Below are 23127 nucleotides of genomic sequence, written 5' to 3'. Positions count from 1 at the left end.
GTGACACTACCGGCCGATCCACAAAATAATAGTTATGGCGGCTCGATGCATGCAGCTGTCAATGTATTTTCAATGTGATTACATGCGCCTGCTCCATTCGTAACAAATTAATCACTTTTTGATTTTCACAAATTATATTCAAGCGTAATAACAACACGATTGTGATCTTTGTTAGTTAACAATGCACTGTTTTTTATTACACACTCATATAAACACGTATTGAAATGTATACTACGTGGCCATACAAGCACTATAGTCACGAACTTCTGACCCGTTCATTGTCAGTTATATCCTTATTCACTTTAAATATATGCAAATGAAATGTTCTATTTCTCAATACAATTTAGATTGCCTCGGATCCCAACCAGTATCGACTTATTGTTTTTAATTCTAGTTAGGTTGACGGACTGGTTTCCATGCTTTCTTTTCTTGTTAGTTCTCCTTACCGACATCAAGGATTTTTCGGAATGAGAAAATATATTCAATAGGGTTATTTCGGCGAAGGAAAAAAAATTGGAATAAGCAAGGTGTATACATATAATTTTATAGATACTTCGTCATAATATTGCATTTGTTAATTCAACCGACAAATGGTAACGCAGCCTTCAGACATAATTCAGTTTTGTCAATACACATATTCTTGCAAATTAAAATAACATCAGAATGATACGTAATTAGTTAAAATGAATGCGGCGGTTCAATTAATGGAAGAATATTGAATTATGACTTCTCAGGTTTTCAGCTGAACCCTTAAATGACACGCGTCTTGGAAATGACGCATGTGTCATACGGTGACATTTTGACCCCAGCGTAGCAAAAAAGTAGTACTCTGAGAGTTTTCGTAATTTCTCTTTAAAAAAATTCCGGAACATATTTCTATCCTTTATGAAGAAGTCCAAGCTTTGAATATATTGGATATCTAGGATTTTCATATGAAAAAAAATTCTATAAAAAAAATGCGAGATAAATAATTTTTGCATTTAAATATGCTCCATTTTTTTTTTTTTTTTTGATTTTCACCTTTTTTTAGAATAAAATTACAGTGTTATTCCAAAGTTAGTTCACTTTAAGGTAGCCTCAGACTCGTAAGGCAGTTTTCAAAAAGTATACTTATCTTGAGAAATGAATGGTGAATTTTTCAAGGAAAAAATCACAAGCAAATAACCAAATAAATTTTTTATTGATGAGACGTCATTATATTATGAAAATACGATACAGAAATATAAAATCAAATCAGAAAAATCATTACGACTTTCATTCAGTACCTCCACATTCGTCGCATATATGGGACTTTTCCTTTAATTTTCGATCAGATTTTCTTTGACAAAGGTCGCATCTTACTCTAATAGGAAAATATGGCCTTTCTTCATCGACAGAAGGTTTCTTTACATTTAATATGACCGCAATCTAACTTCAGATATCACGGCCAACACTAATTGTGAGACCTTCTAAGCGAGCTGCGAATGTGGAGCAGCTGAATGAAGAGCTCATCTCCTGGTCTATCGCTCTTAGATACATTTACAGTGACTATTACGCAGATAAAAAATATTTTCATGCACTAAATGTTACTTACAAATCATGAAAACAAAATCTACGTAGTAAAATCGAAAAAAATTTGCTCCCATTTTCACTCAAATCACCGTGAGTGACACACAGGTCGCAGATCAACTCCAATCTCATTTTGAACCGCTCTAATTCGCAGCTGTCGTACGATTGATCTAACCTTTCTGCTTGGAAACAAAGTTTGAACCCTGAATTAAAGGTATATGGTAGAGTAAGTCCCAATTCCAGCAGGAACAGTTTGAAAACTTCGAATAAGAATTGTCTGGGGTCAAAGTGTCCCGGAGTGTCATTTAATGGTTCACATAATTAGTGAATTCATATTACCAATGCTTCATACGATTGATTGAAAATTCTATTTGACTGAATTAACTGTGAATAATTTGTTACAAACCGTTCCAATTTTTTTGTGTTCCTTTGAATAAACTAATATTGTTGTTGCTTCAAACAAATAGGTTACTTGGGAGACGATATCAATATTTTGATGAAAATTTCAACATTCTATTCTGTTAATATTCAGACGTATTGCGTCGATCGTTAAATGATCATGTGAAATAAAGATTTGTGTGCGAAAATCGTCAGTTTATTTGGGTCAGTCAATTATTTTTATTCCGTCTATAAGCTTACCAACGATAGGGATTATTTTTGGAAATAGACATCATTTTCTGAAAAGCAAACAATATTCTTCAGACAAGTAAAATTCTCTCAATGAGAGACCGAATTTCTGCGGATGCAAAAAATTGCTGCACCAAAAAAAAAAAAATATTCTTTGCACATTAAACTGAACACGTTTAGTCAACGGTCTGCCTTTTAAAGCAAATAACAATGGGTAACGGATGTTATAATTTTATTTGAAATATAGCACTATATCCATAGGGACCATCAAAATTCGACCGGCTTCTGTGAATTCAATGCAATCAAGCTTCTGTAGAATGCAAGAATTCCTAATATTGCATTCTTGCCGAATTTTAGAGACCGGCAAAAAATGTTTTCATTAATATTTTAGTTCATTATATCTGAACACTTGAATATTAAAACAATTATTTGTTACGCAATTTCGAATTGTTAAAACATTAAAAAATTACGAAAACGTAGTTTTTCATTTCTCGTGAGCTGAATTAGATCAAAAATTGATTATTGACTTCCTGGAAAATTATTGATTCATCATAATTGCATTTGAAATTTTCTGGAAGACTAATGATGAGTTCAATTACGATCAACACTTATTTAAAATATAAAAAAATGCGAAACTATTCGTATCTAAAATATTCTAATATGAATTCTATTGTAATAAACATGATTTCTAATATAATCAGTAAAAAAGTTCACAATCGTGTAACTAATATGCAAAACTTTTCAGAGCGAAAAAGACAGTTACGAGCTCCGAATAATTGATATGACGATTTCTCTCCTTATCGTTTCCCCAGCCATTTATCTACTATACCTTACAATAATCGCTCCAGCTTGTCAATGAATCGTCTGAAAAAATCTCAACTCTGTAGTTAGACGTTTTTATTTGGTTTATTCCAGTTCGACTATTCATTTTCCACCAATCTGAATCTAAATCTAAAATCTAACTCATCTTTAAACGTGTCATTAATCGTACACGTACCTCATAATTTGCTTCATTTATGATAACCGCTCGGAATTTTTCTCTCTTTAGTCTTTTGCAATAGCTTTTATGACTGGCAATTTATGGCTGGACAAGCCGCGTTCAGAACCCGAAACAATTGTGGATAATTTCCAATACGTTATTCCATTCCTATTCCGAATGTTCCCGGCAGCTTTTTTATTTGGTCTCTTTTTTCATCAGTCAGTTCTAATGTATAATCGATTGAATTAATTATGAATGCGAGAAATTTGCATTTCAGTGACAGAGTTGTCGAGTTTTTCTTATAATTTATTATAAACCCAAGTTTTTCCAGTAAATCTATCGACTCAAGTACATTTTCATTACAGCTATGAGAATTTTTTTCTATGAAAAGGATCTCATCTAGATATATCGTTCATAAAAACCCTTTGTTTCTCAGTACATGCGCTACCGGTTTCAGAATTCTGGTGAATACGTACGATAATTTAGATTAATCGAACGGTAGACATCTGAATCGAAAGACTATCTTCAAAAGCAAACCTCAAATATTTTCTGTCTTCCTTTTGTACAGGCATTATAGACCGTGCGGTCTGTGCATCGAATTGAAGCCGTAATTAAAAAGAGAAAGCAATAGCTGGAGCCGGACCTCTCACTCTAGTCGAATCTGATGTAACATTTAAAAAATTCAAGATTGCGGATCTATTGCGGTAAATAAAACTTCGAATTTAATTGAATCTTGGCAAAAAAAAACTGTACGTGAGAGTTTATCGGAGCTGCTGATCACGAATTTGAAATCATTTTTGAACATCTGCTTACAGATGTCAATCGATTACACCGGCACGCAAAAAAAAAAAGTGGTCTGTACATTTGACCAAACCCATCTAGGATTATGTATTTTGATGCGCTGAATCCAAATCTGAACTCAGATTTTCGAAATTCTAAATGGCGGATCCGATATGCCGGACGCAAAGTCAAAAAAAAAGTTTGATTGCAACGAAAGTAAGCACCTAGAAGTTTTTGAGGTTGCTGAATCTGAATCTGAAATAGGATTTTGAAAATTCGAAATGGCGGATCTAATATGGCAAACGCAATTTGGAAAAATAATTTAATTCCAACGAAAGTGAGTACCTAGAAATTTTTGAGGCCTTCAAGTCTGGACCTGAAATCGGATTTGTAAAATTTAAAATAGCGGATCCAATATGGCGGATGAAAAATTCGAATTTTATGTAGTCTATACAAAAAATTCTACCCAGGGGTTTTCGGGGTCGCTGATTACGAATCTGAAATCAGATTGTGAAAATTCAAGATGGCGAATCCATTTGGCGGATAAAAAGCTCAAATCTGATCGAATTCAGTTAAAAAAGTTTTGGTCCGCCATATTCGATCCGCCATGTTGAATTTTGAAAATCCGATTTCAGATTCAGATTTAGCGACCTCAAAAACTTTCAACTACTTACTTTCGTTGGAATCAAACGTTTTTTTGAATTTACGTGCGCCATATTGTATTTGCCATTTGAATTCTGAAAAACCGAGTTCATATTTGGATTCAGCGCATCGAAATACACGAGAAACGTACTTGATTTAGTTGAAGAAATTTTTTCGTTTGCACAACTGCTATTTTTCACAATTTTCAGCCATTTTTAGCGTTTTTTTACAATTTAGTCAAAATTTTGAGGCTGTACGAGCCAAACGGACCCCAGATTTGGATTCAGCGCATCAAAATACATAATCCCAGATGGGTCTGGTCAAATGTATGGACCACTTATTTTTTGTGTACCGGTGTGTTATTTATTAATTATTGATTTTATGAAAAATTATATTAATTTTATAGTTACTTTTCTGTCTATCTATTCCTATCCCGCCTCACGCCACTCGCTATCGCCTATTTCCCACTGTTCCGTATTCTTGCACCTTTCCTACTTTCACACTTTTGTGTCGGACAACACAGCTATTCCAACTTCCATCAAACACACGTCTAATCTATCAGCTTCTATTTGATAAATATTTGCACCACTAAAATTAATAATTACTTCCACTCTGGATTATAATTTTTCAGATAAACTGAAATTTTATTTCAATAATTATTTATTGTACGTACAAACGTTGTTAATTAGTGTCAGCGTATTTATCAAATTTCATACATGTAAAAAAATCGTTTAAGAATCATTTATTCTATTACATAAATGAATGATTATATTCACCGTGATTACTAATTTTCCAGATAATCAGAATTCTATTATCGATAATTACTTATTATACAAAAATTATTTATGACCATCGGCGTAATTGCTGATTTTCATAATAAGTAGGCGTACATTTTGAATAATTACAAATTTTTTCTGTAGCCGAAAAATCACACACACTCATTTTATTTCTGAATTAACCTTATGGAGAAATCAGTGCGCATGATAGGTTTTGCTTGTGACGAAGAAACTTATTTTTATAATTTCTTTTATCTCTATATTTTTTCACATTTTTCTCTCATAATTTATTTCACGATGATGTACAAAAGTCTTGACTGAATAATAGTTGAATACAAAATATAAAGCGTTTAATTTAGAAAACGCACATAACCGAAGCTATTATGAATTTGTCGCCTTGACTACAGAAACGGAACTGTCATATTTATAGCTTGCATTGTGAAAAATGGACTTTAAAGTGCAATTTTTAGTCGGATTTTCGACTAGTGAGGGTATGTCTTGATAGACTTCTGCTCTCGACTTCATTGGTACTACTTTTAACATAGTTTGCAATGTAAAAAGATGTGAATAGGTAGCAGAATAAAATACTATTCAACACCATCAAAGCAGCGGGAAATTTTGGCACATCGCAATCAATGACAAACACTTGCACAGTGTGTAAACCGACAACGAGAAATTGTACTATTTGCATTATTGTTATGTACTTTTTCCAGGCCATTAGGGATTTTTGCATTTCCGGCCCAAATGCCGCTAGCATGTAATAGCTGTACATAAATATGTGAACAAAGCTGTTCAACAGCCCCATAAACGTCAGATGACTTACACCGGCGTAATAGCGAACTCCGATCCAAATGTATAATGGCATTGAGGCATGATGATAAAGGTGAAGAAACGTGATTTGACGCTCCTTTTTCCGTAGTACAAAAAACACCGTGTCCAGGAGCTCGGTAAGCTTGCACAGGAAGTAAAAATGGGAAACTCTGGCTACCTGAAAATTATCAATGTACCGTCGACATGAAAATTGATTCAAAATCACAAGTATACACTAAAAAGTCATGTCTCAAGTTTGAATCGCACAAAATCAGTTAACCAGTGAAAAAAAATAAGCTAGTTAAGCTCGAGAAAATTATGAACTCGACTAAGAAAAGTTTGAGCAAAAGAATCAATTTCTGTAGATCTTGTTCCGTTGTTCAACTACAATCCGAACGGAATAATGAAATCGTCAGAGTGACCCGTACATATTGCTGATGGACTGCCGGCATAATCACCTTCACTCAGAATTATTATTCCGAATGGAAATCAATCAGCACAATGTTGTCGCCTTTCACCAATGTCATTAGAAATTGTAAATTGAAACGAGTCTTGCATGAGCATTGAATTACTACATAAATTACACTACATTGTACTCACTAGCATTGCTGATGGTCTCTCTGAATAATCCACCGGTTGACACGTGTAGCTAAAATCGTACCACCAGCCCATCATCAAAGCCTCTTTGAATACGTAAATGCTGAGTAGAACTTGAATACAGTTGTATACTATCAGAGTCTTGCGCAAGGTGTAGGGCTGCTTATTTTTCATATATTCTTGGCCTGCTGAACCGCAGAAGTAAATGTACGTCGCAACTATTGTAATCACTGGCCATGATTCGGACATTAAAAACAACCTGCTAGTTCTGGGATCTGGAAAAAAATTTTAAACCAGAGTTTGGAATTAAGCTGTAACACGATCATCGGGTGTGAAAATTAGAGGTCAGAAGGCAGAACTGTAAACTTTATCCGGTACCGGAGCATCGATCGAAATTTTTTTTTTTTTTTTTAATTATAACAGTCCCTACAATCATCGCTCATATAGTAACAGCAGCCTCTATTTTTTTCATCATACCCGTGTCATTGTATTTAGCGTACAGCCACTCCAATTGTTCAGAAAGCATTTTTCCTCGTGGTGGTAAACGTTGGCTGAAAAATAAAAACTTTTGTTAAATATTTATCAGTAGAAATAACTGACAGAGTGACAGAAAACTAAAACTTTATATACAGAGACCGATTGATTGGCGCTAAAATTTCGTAATACTGTAGAATTATATCTAAACCGAAGCGCATCGACGGATAAAAATAGCCGATCGTTCCCAGACGGAGGTCAACTTAAAATTCGTCCAAGTTTTTCGCATACCGGAACACTGATTCATGCTAAATGTTGGGTAATGCCCGTAACTATAATTATACGAGTATCCAAAAACATTGTGTATTTATTTCTAATTCCTGCCTGTTTATCAAAGATATCGAAATCGATGGAAAAATTGCACTACGTTAAGTGCTTAAAAATAATGAGAAAATATATTTTTTGAAATTTTTCAATAGTCAGTTTCCATAGCATTTATTTCATCGAGATACCTACACTGATCTACCTTCTTTCAGAACCCGTCTAGCCCGGAAGAGCTGACCTCAGCTTTTTTTTGTATGAGAACCGCGTTTACGAAGAGGTGCGAAACATGATTTTATTACACGCGTGTGGTCTGCGTATCGTGCGAGCGCAAATATCCTTTCAAATTTTCAATGTTCTTGCACTATGAAACTGGTAACCAATGGGAACAGCAACGTAGCTAAGTGAATGAACCAAATATATTTTTGTACATCATAATATGGAAGATCAGTGTCGATTGCAGGGTTAAAGATAGAAGGCCTTGTAGAATTGGTAAGAAACAATAGAGGACCAGATGAGTTTCTAATTTATTTTACTAACCCGCGGTTTCTACTTTTTTTCTTTTTTCCTTTTTTTTCTGTAGATAGCAACTATTCACTCATTATCTTCTAGTTTTCTATAATACTAATCAACTTTCTTTGTATTTGAATTTTTGATAATTGTCTTACGATGTCAGTTTTAACTGTGCCAAGAGGTGCAGATGTTACAAAAGCTGTTCTAAGCAAGTTTAATTTACTCACGACGAGCGATTAAAAAATTTTTCAAAAACTCACTTTTGTGAGAATGGAATTGTTTGCGAAAAACTTCGAGTTTACATTTTCCGAGTCGGAGGGAAAAAAAGTTCACGGACAAATGAATATGTCACGTATTGATAAGGAACTAGAAACCCTGTTTTATATTGTCGATAGAAGCGCTCACTTTTAGAACCAGCAGAGCAGTAGTAACACAATGTGAAGTCAATGAGAACAATGAACAAACCAAAATATCGGCAGGTGATAATAAATCAGATACAAGCCGAAAATGGAGCAGTTAACTAACCGGTGAAGATTCTTCGGACTTCTCTTTTTTTCCATCAACCGCTAAGAACGGATGAACTTGTACAAACGGGCGCGAGTTGCGTGCCGAGTTAGGTATTTGTTATCCTATTTCATTTCTATAAAGAAATAAATATGCAAATCTTACTGAGTACTTCTTTTATTTATTGCTACTATCGTGCGTAATGCCAAATAATTCGTACAAAATTTGCATCGATATTATTACGGTTTTCAGCCAGTATCGCGGAATTTCTTACTCTGTAGAAAAATAAAAATTGAGAACGCAAAACTATGTAAATAAATTCATACCATTTTTTCTTTCTTTTTTTTTTTCTCCTTTGCGAATGCCCAAGATTACGAAGGGCAAAGTATCGAATTGCGAAAATACCGAAGATTCAAAAAGTCGACTTTTCAAACGTCAGATTCGTGCCTTCGTCGAAAATCTACGAATCGGAATTTATCAACAACGACTGATCAAAGACTCGAAAGGTCGAAATCTCGAAACCCGCTAAAGACAGAATTGCCGAAATGCCGAAAGATTGGATGACGTCAGAAGCACATATATTCTCTGCAACACGCCACACGTCTCCAATGACTATGGTGGGTCTAGGATCCTAGACCCACTGTACCGATGACCGGTGTCTAGTGCATATAGCATGAGTCTATGTAACTATGAAAACCGTGTTGCGGGTTTTCGACTTTCCGGCCCATCTGCGCTCCACGGATCGTAATTTTGCTCTTTCGGAATTTTGACTTTTGACGGCTAATTTTTCCGGAGTATCAGACGCTCTCAATTTATTATTTCGGAACTTTCATTCTTCTATGTGTCCACAATCTGCGCTTTGGTCATTCGGAATGCCGACTGTTCTGAAAATAAATTTTCGGATAAGAGAACGTTCGGTTAAATAAACTTTCGAGAAAAGAGTTATTCTGTCTGATGATCTATCGAAAATCCCAACTTCGCTACGCTGATCATTCGTTGTTTTAAAATTCGTATGTGGAAAATTTCGGGCTTTCGATCAGTCGACTTTTCGGTCTTTCAGGATTTTGACCCCCGCCCAACTAGTTGGCCAATTAAGGGAGACTCTGTCCTTGAAATTTTCAAAAAATCAATTTTTTTTTTTTCACTACGGATTCTTAATCTACATCTAAGTAGAAATAAATCTGTCTAAGCGTTTCCCGGATTTCGAACGTTTACGATATTTTAAACGCGTTTGAAGTCGACACGGTCAGCGCGCCTTGACCGTCTCAGCAGAGGCAGGTAACCAACGCAGCAAAAAAGGCCCGAATTGAGCAGCGGGAGATGTTAGCGGCTCAACATGAGCAGCTAGAAGAAGAGGAGGGATGCCTTTATGGACCAGGCATTGCCGATTAGCGGTAATTATAAACACATTTGTGTAAACACATTACAAAACTTTAAACGCAATTAACATATCGACCTGAAATTTGGAGAGCATACTCAGACAATATGTCTTCACGGAATGACGGATCGTTTTTTCGATAGATACATTTTTGCATTTATTATTTATATTTTTATGCGAAAAATAACGCGAAAAATCGATTTTTTTTTTTTTTTTTTAATTGCCGCCATTTTCCGAAATTTGTACTAAACGAAAAACCCATCCGTCATTCCATGACCAGAGGGTCACACATTGATAATATGCTTGGAATTTGTGTTTCAGATCAACAAAGAGGGGGCGGTGATGTCAGCTTTTACCTCCCGCGATTTGAGGACTTGTTTTCGCGGAGCTGCAACGGCCGGCATTTTGGTTTTTTTTTTTCAAAAAAAATTTTTTTTAACGTTCTGTATATCATGAATAAGAGCAAGAAAAAAACCGCACTCGAAAAGCTTTACTCGTTTCCTTTAAAAAAAATAAAATGTAAACACCTGAAATATGGCACTCCAAGGACAAAGTCTCCCTTAATTAGTAAATCGAACTGTATCGTTTTGCGTCTGGCGATCTTATTACTGCGTTACACTAACAGTTCCGTACTGTGCTCACCGAATGAAAACTATTTTTTAACGATCACAATACATGAAAAAACATACCGCGAATAGATTGCCTGATGAAACTTGATATAGGATCCCTTAATTAAAATTAATGCAATGAATGCTTTTTTAACTATTTCACTTATGTGTTAACCAAACTAAATCAATATTTATCGAGAGTACGAAGACTAAGGAGTCAAAAAAATATTTGATGAACGTGAATAAAATGCTTATCGTTTTCAATGCAATTTTCGGGTACTTCGAAAATTCATAGTTCTTATGATGGCTCGATTCCAAAGTTGAAATTGTCAGGGCCTTTCCTGAAAATTTTTAGCAAATCAAAGCTCAAAGAAAAAAGTTACAGCTATCTAAAAATAACGATTTTTCAATAATTGATTGGCTTTTTGTGGCTATATGTTAAAGAAATAGAAGCAATTAATGAAATGTAGGGCAGATATCGACGGAATTAGACCTTAATGAAAAATATCAGCAGTTAGTCAATCCTTTGTGCTGAAAACTGTAGATCTGAGAGCCTTTCAAAAACAGGTAAAAGTTCGCTAAAACAGTGACTCAGCTAGAAGCTCCCCGCCAAGCCGAATTTGAGTTTGAACTGGAAATATATTTTTTTCTTGAAAATAGAAGGTCAACAGAGAAGAATGCCGTTTCGAACGAGTCTCTCGGTTAATTAGAAGCTAATATGCCAATTTCTAAAATAGACTAAAAATTCGAGTTTGTTTAAATTTCAAAAATTTCTCCCAGCGGCCAAATTTGAGCGTACCTTTTTCGACACTCTGATTCAATTAGAACAATCGAGCATTATTCTCTAGCCGCTTGAGCGACATTTATCGCACCATACATTATTTCATTCTCGTATTCACGTAACAACCATTTCCACCCCTCCTAGAAAACGTCACGTACGCTTCACAGTATTAGATTTAACATTGTATCAGATTAGGTAATAGTTGCAACTGCAGGCTCTTGCATCCTCAAACCCAACAAGAAGCCACGTCTATCGTCTGTCGAGTCACGGGGCCCATGAACCCGTATTTGCCCTTTCGAGCAGAGTAGAATTAAAAAAACTTCATTTTTACCGGCCTAAGTCTCGTGCGAATTCGTCAAACCGAGCATATTTATTCTTTATAGTTTATTCTTTTAACTGCAAGAGCCTCACTATGTTCTAAATTCCAATCCTTACTGTTCTTTACTGAATCTCATTATTTCGCGAGTAAACATTTTTATGATTATTCCATTTTCCGCAATCAAATCAAGTTCTGCCCTGATTCAAAAGGAATCAGGTAGTATTGTGTGTTCGTTTTAAACCAGTGGTAATTCAGTCGTTTCGTATTATAATTAATCGCGAGTGAAACATTTCAACATTTTCGAGCAATACCTTTCGGCAATCAATATCACTATTCAAATTTAAAATTCACCAAAACTAAGCGGCTGAACAAGAACATCATCGTGTCATTTTCAACTATCTATTCGACTCCGACCCCGAGGTAAGGCTCTCGTCCAGAAACACCACCAACAATGACCTAAACAACTCGCAAGCTCTCAATCTCGCCGATCTTCGCATCTAAAGAGAAGTCGATTCCAGTAAAAATTTTAAGTCAATCATAGTTCCGTGATATCAATAACGGTGAGGTTGCTCCTGTGACAACATGCGTAGAATTTTTGTTCATTAACGTGAGGCCCAACGCGTCACGCATTCAGAGGGATCACCCTCCTGGCCCAGCGATGTATAATTATTCGTAAACTAAAATTTAGCCCGTGCGTGTGATCCTACAGATCAAATGATCCATATCGTAAAATCGTATTTTTTATGCGAGTTACATTTAATCTAAAAAGAGAGATACAAGTGTAATAACCGACCAACGGTAGATTTAATAATTGGTTAGAATAGATGTTCGTGGTATCAATTATATGTGTACCCAAATATCATTAGCATAACAGAACACTTGCTAAAGAGCGTAAACAATCGAACTCAGCTACTTCTACAGCTTCTCTGTATTTGCATATAAATCTGTCCGTCAACGTTATCTGTTTTCAAATTCACTACCTTTATAATAAAACTTTCAGCCATTTTATTTTTATATCATTCATTTGTTATCGTTCATTTTTCGTAATCAATCGTTCGAAGAATATATATTTCGAATGATCACCTATCTCGTTTCATTATTATACATTAGCCTCAACCATTTGAACAACTCACACAGCCCTGTTTAGAACGATAACAAAACGATCCTACATATTACCGGCTTATCGCAAGGTAGGTCTTTCTTAGTTTTTAATTTTCATTCATTGTCGTTCCGTGGAAGCATCTTTGATTATTTCTAATCGTTTACTACCACCTTTCAGACACGTCTCACACCCACCAAACATATCTATGAACCTCGAGTGTAATTGATTTACCTAATGATTTAAGTAGAAATTATTACCTTAAAGGGGGACTCCGATGAAATTTAGTTAACAGCGAGTATTTTGTTTTTGAAATGATGAAAAAAGATGTGATCAAAAATTCCTTCCAACAATATTTAGATTACGGTAGTATATTTTCTGAAAAGAAACGTCAATCTTCTGGAATGCAAGTGTACACGCAACAAATTTTCGGCAGTGATGCGTTGGAAATTTTCTGCCAAAAATTAACCGATTAAAACAGGTGGTTTGAAGGGAAGTATTCAATCTTTAAAATGTTACGATGGGCGATTCAGGTCGCCATTATTATGCAAACTGTATCAGTTGAAACTTCAGATTTGACTTGATTATTTCCAGGATTCTCTTTGCAGTAAACCCAGTCATACAAAAGTGGTTGGATTCGATGTTTTCGTATGCACCAACTACTATTCTTAACAGATAACTACGACTCGAGTCCGAACACACCGATGCACTCGCGGCTATTGCAGAATCAATGGGATCTCGATTGTACGGAGTACGATTTGCGGACTACCCCCCCCCCCCCCCTATAACAAGGGTGGGGATAAGCGGGATCTATGCTGGAGGTCTGAAGTAGCGCCGGTATTGGTTCTCCAGGACCTCGATTCTGCGGACATCCGATCCAAAGTTGTCCGTAGAATTGAGATCCGACCGTATGTACGTATGTAGTATATCACGGGGATAATGACTTGTTGGATTGACACGTCAATAAGTATTCCAAGGTTAGATTCGACGGTCATGGGTTATGAGTTATTAATATTTATTGAGATTGAGTTTGTTTCGCGCTCGGCCGACTGTGGCGCTGTAGGTTTCTCTGTGTTGCCAACGTAACTGTCTAGTGTACAAAAATTAGCCGTCTAAAATTCACTGTCCCAAAGTGTACCTCCACCCGAAGAGTAATCTCTCAACGTAAGCTTGCTTATACTTGTCCCTTGGTACTCCCGTACTCGTGACTATACTATCACTGCTCAAGATGGTGATACCGTAGGAATAAGAGTTGTTCGGATCTTTTAACACTGTATACTTCAGTGACGTAGCTGAGTCGTTATCTAGTTTGAAAATTGCTAATGGGCTGATGGAGAAACGCATTCCGTAATTGCCGACTGGTATTTGCACAGCCGGCACATACATTTTCCACTAATCAGAATGCGGGAACCGGGTCACTGAGGCGTTATTGTGATGATTGTTCTACCCACTGGCGTCTCGGAGGGCCCAAGGGCTTCAGCTTTAGACGTCCTGAGTGGCAAATACAGCCAGTGACTTGAGAAAGAGAAGGGAAACATGCATTGTCGAGTTATGATCTTTAGAAACAGCAAGTACCACCCTAAATCATCAGATTATTAGCAGAATTGATGGGAAAAACGGTTGACAAAGCGCATTAATTACGAATAGACTAGCGTATGAACATTCTATATTCAGTTACCAATAAACGGAAACGACAAGCACTCTTAAATGTGGTTTGTTGATTATTGACCATTCATTACAAATAAAGTAACAATGGCAGTTATTGGATTTAAACCTGGGATAGTGAAAATATCTTCATATTTCTTACAAACTCCAAGCGATGAAATACTGACCCTTATATTAATCGTACGAAATGATGTATTATATATTTATAAATTATCACTAGTAAAAAACAGTCCGGTCGTTTAAGTGCGCTAATGAAACTAGCTAATAACTCGGTAATATTTTTCCTCAAATCACCTTCCGATTTCTTTAAAATTCTTCATTTTATTACAACATAATTATAATAATACTTATATCACATGCTTGACTTTGATAATTATTGTCGAATAGCGGTATTTATGATACTTAGAAAGTCTGAATATTTCTCATTAAATTCCGAAATGCAAGTCCTGAGTCATTAGTGCTGAATGACATGCATTGGTATTGATGTGACATTTCTATTTAAAGGCAAATTATTGACACTATGATTGTTACAAAACCAAACCGAGATATCGTCATAAAAAGAAAAATTTTTTCAATTTATTGCTCTAAAAATCATCCCTTCTCCTTGTCCCTAAGTCCGAGAACAATAATAAAAAAGCTTGTTCATTTCAATTACAATTATATTATTATTGACTAAATATTGCTAAAATATTCTAAAATAAGTTTTAATTGTAAGTCAAAACTTTTACTGCACTACGGCAAATACATAAAACGGATGATCAATTTCAAATATACGTCTAGAAAAATAAAATTATTCCCTCGCTGTGTTACGAATATTCGATTTATGATCGATGAGATTTGTGAATGCAACCTTATATTTTTAACACCTGGCAACACGCCTAATATGCCAATATGGTGGATTCTCTTCAAAACTAAAATGATTTTGCGAGTTTTACTTCAGCTGATGCAGCGTGTTTTCAAATTTTTAACAGATATATAGCAAAAAAAATGACAACATAAACGAAGTTAATCCCTGATTTCGTGACTATTTTAAACTCATTTTTCTATACGTTATAAACATAAATATGGAAGCCCATTACTTTTAAACAGATCTCATTTAGTAAGACTTCGGACTTCTGCGATGAAAAATGTTTTACTCGGTGCAAAAATTTTTGTCAAAATTCTAACTGAAATTTTGGAATTCGATTAGAAATATCCATTTAAATCGCGAGGAATTTATTCAGTAAGTTTAGCTGAATCACGGAAATAATTTTTCATAAATAGATCAATTCATCCAGCAGATTACCTAGCTGGTTGATTAACAAGCAGACAGTCGGCCGAGTTATTGAATAATCAAACTTATGTTCTATGCAACCATTCCATTTTACAATAAACATCTCAGTTGAACTAAGCTTCTTGCAGTGGTTGTACTGCAGTTTGTCAATATCTTCGAAAATTTCAACTTTAACTATTGGGCAAAACTTGATTGCTGAATAAGTTGTATTGGCAATTTTTTGGATTCTCGAATTTTGCAATATTACATGAAAAATTTGTGAAACCCATCTTTTTTATTTTTGGTTCCACTAAAAAATGTTGTCCGACGCGTTGGAGTGGTTCTTACCTGTGTACAAGAATTCTGGTATGTTTGCACTCCTAATCAACAGTTGCCTTTGAAAATTGTACTTAAAATAAACATGTTGAACAATTCATTGAATATATTTGATCCTGTTGTGTTGCAAGATTTCATTTTCGATAAGAAATTTTTGACCCTATTGTACGTTGAATTTGCCCCACGCACAGATCCAAGAACCAGAAATTGGTTCTTAATTTCTCAACCAGAATATGTCTTGACGATAGTGATTGCCTACATTTACATATGCACTTCAAGAGGCCAAAAGTACATGAAAGACAAGCAGCCCTACACTTTACGCAAAACTCTGATTACACATAACGTTATTCAAGTTTTTCTGAGCTGTTATTTGTTTAAAGAGGGCATCTTAGGATACTGGCTGAATAACTACAGCTACCGGTGTCAGCCAGCCGAGTATTCAGACACCCCATCAGCGATGCGAGTGAGTTTTATTATCTTAAAATAAGTTTTACGGGTGCTGAAGTAATTTAATGTAAGCAGGAAATAATGCAACTATTATCGCAGTACATCAAATTTCGCAAATTCAATTACCGCAATATTTGTAAAATATTTCGCAGCTTAGAAAAGAACTTTGTTTTGAAAAATATTTCGAAACTTTCCTTGCGATAATGTGAATTTTGTATAACAAAAAGTATGTGATTAAAATGACTAAAAATTTTATTGAACGCACCTCAATCGTTTTGTTTTCGAAATAAGAAATCGTTGTACCAAAACGAATTTAGCTTGTTTTATAATTCATGTTTTGTTGAGTCAAGAGTTCAATGGTTGAAGCAGGTCATCAAATTTGTTGTTATAAAATTCTTGTGCACTTGTTGCTGTATATGTAGAAGTATAAACTGAAGATGTGTCGATAGTTTTTGTATATTGGTCGTAAATTTCAATTTCGATAATTTGTAACTTGGTATCAGCCTTTCTTCAGTAATAATAGGTCTGATGACAAATCTTTCTTACGTTCTTCCGTGGTGAGAAAGTTCACCGCCTAGTGGCGACTGCATTTCGTCATGGAACATGACCGAAGGCCAGAAAGTGATTATCATATGTAGTGTGGCGCATGCAATAATAACCATATTCACAACACATTGAAATCTTTCTTTGTATAAATAGTGTTATTCCGAAATTATACCCGACATTGGTTTCGAAAAGATAACCTCAACAGCTACACCATCAACAATGTGTCAAAAATGAATGTGGGTATGTGGGCAAAGTTTATCAATAAAAACAAAAATTCCCCCGTAGACGAAACATACGAAGCGATAGCACACAGGTAAGTAATGTTTTATCATTTATATATTTTAGTATATCGTGGTGGTAAAAATTCATGGAAATTCCGAAAATTTCTTTCATGTAAAGTTTTCGAAGCTGTATTATAACCTCAAAACGAATGTAGATCGGAGTCTGCTTTACATATTATGTTTTCTATATACTTCTTCATACGCAGGAGATTGTACAGAAATTACTTATTTATTAATATCAATAAGCATCTACATTTTCCACACACATAATCTGACAGATATACTTTTTATACAATTAGGTTCAAACGCATAGCGAATCGTACGTCGTAACATCGATGGCGGACAAAGGCCAAGAGTCAATAAAAGCTGCAGAATGTCACAAGTGTCCGGCGGCAGCTGGTATCTGCAAAGCAATACGTTTTGCCTTAAAATATGTGTGACATATCGTCAGCTTAGTATCTTGTTTCACTGGTGGATACAAGCGTGCTGCATATTACCTCTCTCATGCGGATTCACCGAAGAAGCATAGATCCGGCGCCTACGAAAGTCAGCTGATACTGGCAAATAACGAAAGATAAAGGTTGGAATATACACAAAACTGGGCTCTCATCGAACGATGTATTTTGTAAACAATCCGTCAGCTGCGTGATACATGGCGCAAACAATGTTTGCCATTCTGTATAACAAATGAATTGCGTACAAGTATTTGCTGGCCTTGATGTCTCCTTTTTCGACCTGTTATTCCGAAAAGTTGATTGTATTGTATTCTGTACGAGCTAGTCCTAGGTATGTTCCGTTCGGTTTCTGTTCATTCATTTATCATCATAGAGTTTGGAAATTTTTGTGCCACACAACGCAAGCTATAATGTCGACAGATAATAATTACTTGAACACTATTCATGGTTCGATATATTCTTCGAGCCGTAACTTTGAGTGAAAACATGTATGAAATGTAAAGTACTCCGTTTTACGTAATCATTTTTGTGTCTATCCTGAACATTAAAACATTCTTTTTGTTTTTTAGACACTAAAAGCTTAGACTGAATCAGAATTGATGTGACCTGCCCATGGATTGCTACATAGTTTTTCAAATATGAGGAAACGACCGCAGGATCTAACACCAACATCAAGGGATCATTCCCTTGAGGAATCAGTTGAAAATCATTGGAAATCACTGGAATTCAAGATGTACTTTAATATTGAAAACCTCTTGGTAATCAGTAATATGCCGAACATCTTCAAATGTTCAGGAACCACTTGAAGACTAGTGGAAATCAAACTATTTTTCAATATTGGAGATCACATGTGAATCGTTGATGATTACGGTCTCCTTTGACCGTCATCGCAGAGAATCTGTTCTCAGATTTCTTGGTACAACTGTAATGTGCATCAAAAGTAGTTTTGTAATATGACTTTAGAACGATTTGAAGCTTTTACACATTCAGAATTTGAAGTTGACTCTATCGGCAAAATTATAGTAATACTAATTTAACAGCAAAGTTTCATTCGTGTTAATTTCCATGTAATTAAACGTTGATCACTTCGAAGTAAAAGTTCACAGGATTAAAGATGATTCTTACATGTTTACACGTGATGTTGGCTAGCTTTCAACGGTAGAGTCTTGTGTTATGTGACAGTTGTTAACCAAAGTTCTTATTTCGTAGTGCCAGACTTAGCAAAGAGATTTACCAGAAATTACAATCAATAAACTTTAATCAAAAACGCAATTCAGTGTTGATATCGTGATTCCACGATGAATATTTAAATTATTACGGAAACTTGAGTAGCTTGAAACTTTGCAAATAAGCTCGATAGATCGCAACTACAAGTATATATGAAGCGATATACGTAGCACCGAGTGCTCAGTGTATCTAACATAGTCAGGTGAATAAAATCGAACTAACAAAGTGTATCTTGCCAATTGTAATTGATCTTTCCGGATACAAGGCACATAAAGCTTCGAACAAGCTAGATCAGCAATATGAATCTCAGCACAAATTTATAAATTTCAAGAAAAGAACTGTTTCTGTACAATATAAGCAATACAGCTCGTCATAGTGCGAATGTCATTTTTTGGTCACTAATACAATTCGTATAATACAATCAAAGAAAGTGAAGTTCATATGCTTCATAATCGTAGGTTTAGAACTAATTGAAAATATACAAACTAGTCGTAATTATTGGACTACTTATTGGTTTGATGAACAACGTCTTGCGAAGCCTAAGTTTATTATGCTCATGTAATCGCGTAAATTTAATTATAAAGCTATAGCACCTTCGAACCAACTGGATGCTGCGATAAAACCGTGTTAAAATAACCATGATTTTGTTCCAAAACAATTTTGTGCATTTTGAAGTTATCAAAGTCTACCAAAAGTAGTTTAAACATAAGACTAAAGAACGAGTAACAAATGAATTTGTACAAAAAGAAGAGATATCCCCCAAAAAGCACCGTTGGTGCAAAAACCTTTTGCCAATTACATTAAAAATGTGGTCTTTACCCACAAAAATACCTTCTCTGATCAAAAATGTATGCACATAACCACATCATATAAAAAAAAAATCAATTCACACACTACAGCCAAGTACATGTCTGTCAATACACAATAAAAGCATGATTGAAACTTGACCCCTTCCACATCTCTCTGGAATCACACTGCTGACACACTGGGATCAGACTGACCCTAAACTTATCCAACTACAAATGATAATTAAGTATGAATAAAAAATAAAAGTTTTTGGACCAAAGGTGCCTTTTGGGGGGGGGGATATTCTCTACTTGTTTCAAAGCTTGTGGTATATCTTTTACCTTGTGAACAAATTAGTACAACCGATTCAACCAGTTACGCCAAACAAGCTCCGATTAGATCAACGAAGTATGACATTTAATCGATCGAAACCTTTTATTTGCTAGATTCATGTACTTATTTCATTTGAACTACCTAATCGTTTTTGTAAACGAATGTGTGACTTGGAGGAACAATACATCAACTTCCAATGAAATGATATTTATGAGTAAGAATTTCTTCTCTGTATGCACGATGTAAGGAGACTGTAGTGTGTAGATGTTTATGTTTACCCTTTTCAATCCTTTGCTTCCGATGAGAAGCCCGTAAGACGGCAATGCCGTCTAATAAATGAGATGCGGGTGTGCAAATCATTAATCTACGAGAGAATTTTGGGTTCGATTCCTGGCTCCGTCGTTAATTTTTCAAATTCACCAGTTGTTCAAATTTACATATTCTCAACAAAATTCTCTCGTAGATTAATGATTTGCACACCCGCATCTCATTTATTAGACGGCATTGCCGTCTTACGGGCTTCTCATCGGAAGCAAAGGATTGAAAAGGGTAAACATAAACATCTACACACTACAGTCTCCTTACATCGTGCATGCAGAGAAGAAATTCTTACTCATACAAATCGGGCACATGAAAACAAATTTGAACTCACTGGTTATGAGAGAAATAAATGACAACAGAGTCAGGGCGGCTAGGTGGTCTAGTGGAGTAAGTCTCCGGTAAAGCATCGCTAGATTCCAGGTTCGATTCCTGGCTCCGTCGTTAATTTTTCAAATTCACCAGTTGTTCAAATTTACATATTCTCGAAATGATATTTAGTTGACTCAATTCCGGCGATACGTTAAAAGATTCACTCGAATCAGTACTTCGCTCGATTGCGTCAAAAAAGGATTTCGCTGGATCAAGGTATTCGCTTGACTTAATGATATTGACAACTAAATCGAAATTTTTGAATTGAAGTCATCGTATTTGGAGCAAATGAGGGATACTAGATTAAAATGAATGGACTCCATCAAAATCTATTTTGTTGGTTCAAGAATTCCTTTCCCTCCGTCCGCGTATCTGGAATATTTTTAATCTTGCACAGTAATATTGCTCAAATGTTTTCACAATATTGCCTGCTACGTGCGCAAGAATATCGATTGAAATAAAAGTCTTTGATTCAACGGACACACTAAATAGCATACACTACTATAAATGATCAAGAATCCAATCAACAGAATTCACAATTTTCAGATAGCCAGAGCCACGCACCTCTACTTCATTTGCAAGCTCATCGACCTTCTAGACACGGTATTCTTCGTACTTCGAAAGAAGAATCGTCAGATCTCTTTTCTTCATGTTTGTCATCATGCTTCGATGGTCATTTTTTGTTGAGTCGGAGTTCGTTACTTTGCAAGTGGACATCCAACGTTTCTAGGACTAATGAACAGCTTCGTTCATATTTTTATGTACAGTTAGTACTTGCTAGCAGCTCTTGGGCCAGAAACCCAAAAGTATTTGGTACGCTAGAAGAAGTATTTGACAATGCTACAAATAGTGCAATTTATTATAATCGGCCTTCACAGCGGACAAATTCTCTTCATAGACTGTCACAAGGTCTCAAATTTGTTGGCCATCCTGATAGTGTTGGACTCCTCATTATTCATATATATGCTCTCTTTGCTTTAGGTACATAACTACTTTAAACCTAACGTTAACAGTGCAAAAGCCATTACTGGTTTGGCCGATAACATCACGATTCGGAAATTTGAGTAAGGTATTATCGATGGCCACTAATAAAATTCACTTAACTTTAAATAGGCTGATTGCAAAAGACTTAACTCGACTAACTCCGATGACAAAACAATGATGAAACAATCAACTCCTGTGAATGATTATAATCGTCAAGCCAGAATTAGGTCTTTTGCAATCAGCCTCCCTAAAATCGAAAATAGATACGTATCTATTTTATTGTAGAGCAATACCCCCTAGCAACCATCAACATAAATGTATATATATGTATGTATAAATGATACATGCATATAATATAAAGTAAGGTGGTCGGTGAACCATAACAAAATAAAATAAAATGAAACATTATCCTTGCACCACCGTGGGCACCACATAAATAGGCACAAATCCAATGAAAAGCATATATCAAAAAGTATATATACACAGAGCACCCACATTTCGAATACATCATAAATCGTACAGCATGCAGTACCTCAGACGATTTTACTCATGTCACACACGTCACCCTTGTCGGACACATTCAGGCTCTTCCGCACACAGGTGTTCCAGTAGATTATCACGAACCACAGGTAAGGTGGACGCTGATGTCATTGTTGGGGGCAAAGAGTTCCAGAAGTTAGTGCCAACATACAGAATAGACTTTTGGTACATCACCTTACGAGCCACAGGTAGAAGAAGGGTGTCGATGGGTCGCGAAGACGCGAGACATGTTGGCTTGACTGAAAGCAGTCGAATAGGCCAGGAAGCCTATTAGAAACCTTATAGAAAGTACAGCCAAAAACATACACTCGGCAATCGCGCATGATCAGCCACCCGGGCCTTTGTGGAAAATCGAAGATGTGCACAAGCCGCGTTTAACGAAAAACATGGCACACACAATTGCCGGGCACCACAGAAATTTTACGATCCAGGCACAAATGTACGATATTGTAGGTACGATACTGACTAGCGCACTTCGCTATCCCCACCCAACCCTCACTCCGTCCGAACCTGCGCGACGCTACGTCGGCCCATGGTGTAAGGAGTAAGGTGTGCTACGGCGCAGATTTTCGGATGAACCAATAGAAAAGTTCCAGCAATTGACGTCAAAACAGGCGGTCAATTCAAAACTGTTGAAAGATTCAAGGTAGATTAGAATGTTACCCGTGAAACGTTGACTGAATTCTTCAGTTCACGCATGGCGGAAATGCGAGTACTTTTACCTCTGCAGGTCCTACCACGATTCTTACAGCCCTTAACCGAACACTTGAACATTTGATTGAATTCGTGAAACGATGCGCGTCAACGCGATGCGTGACCCACCACGTTT

The 23127-nt window shown here is 35.9% G+C and overlaps 2 protein-coding genes, 1 long non-coding RNA gene and 1 pseudogene across 10 annotated transcripts in view; 2 read left to right on the top strand and 2 right to left on the bottom strand.

Annotated features, from left to right (window-relative positions):
* The window catches only part of LOC124212154 (very long chain fatty acid elongase 7-like), a 13018-nt gene extending 6784 nt beyond the window's left edge, over positions 1–6234 (bottom strand). The window contains exon 1 of the mRNA XM_046611948.2: positions 6176–6234. The gene's annotated coding sequence lies outside the window, so the exon portion shown is untranslated. The remainder of the gene's footprint in view (positions 1–6175) is intronic.
* Positions 1209–23127, bottom strand: LOC124212153 (very long chain fatty acid elongase 7-like). Of its 8 annotated transcripts, XM_069133467.1 has the most exons (5): positions 22291–22541; positions 21339–21592; positions 7237–7310; positions 6763–7034; positions 1209–6340 (listed from the first exon to the last, which is right to left on the bottom strand). In XM_069133467.1, exons 3-5 carry the CDS (start codon positions 7283–7285, stop codon positions 5819–5821), a joined length of 843 nt encoding a protein of 280 aa, XP_068989568.1. In that variant the 5' UTR covers positions 7286–7310; positions 21339–21592; positions 22291–22541; the 3' UTR covers positions 1209–5818. The 8 variants fall into 8 exon arrangements, 6 of the variants coding, with proteins under 6 accessions (XP_068989568.1, XP_068989567.1, XP_046467900.1 ...); XM_069133466.1 differs by lacking the exon at positions 21339–21592 and having other exon boundaries at positions 22473–23127; XM_046611944.2 differs by having other exon boundaries at positions 21339–22541.
* On the top strand, positions 13844–22302 carry LOC138190472 (very long chain fatty acid elongase 7-like; annotated as a pseudogene).
* Positions 17049–18992, top strand: LOC124212159 (uncharacterized). Its single transcript, XR_006881591.2, has 3 exons — positions 17049–17315; positions 17583–17863; positions 18308–18992. It is a non-coding gene; the product is annotated as an uncharacterized lncRNA (long non-coding RNA).

Source organism: Neodiprion pinetum, chromosome 2 (assembly GCF_021155775.2).
Source record: "Neodiprion pinetum isolate iyNeoPine1 chromosome 2, iyNeoPine1.2, whole genome shotgun sequence".
Classification (NCBI taxonomy): Eukaryota; Metazoa; Arthropoda; class Insecta; order Hymenoptera; family Diprionidae; genus Neodiprion; species Neodiprion pinetum.
Note: the sequence above shows the minus strand (reverse complement) of the source record. Positions and strands in the feature narration are given on the sequence as shown.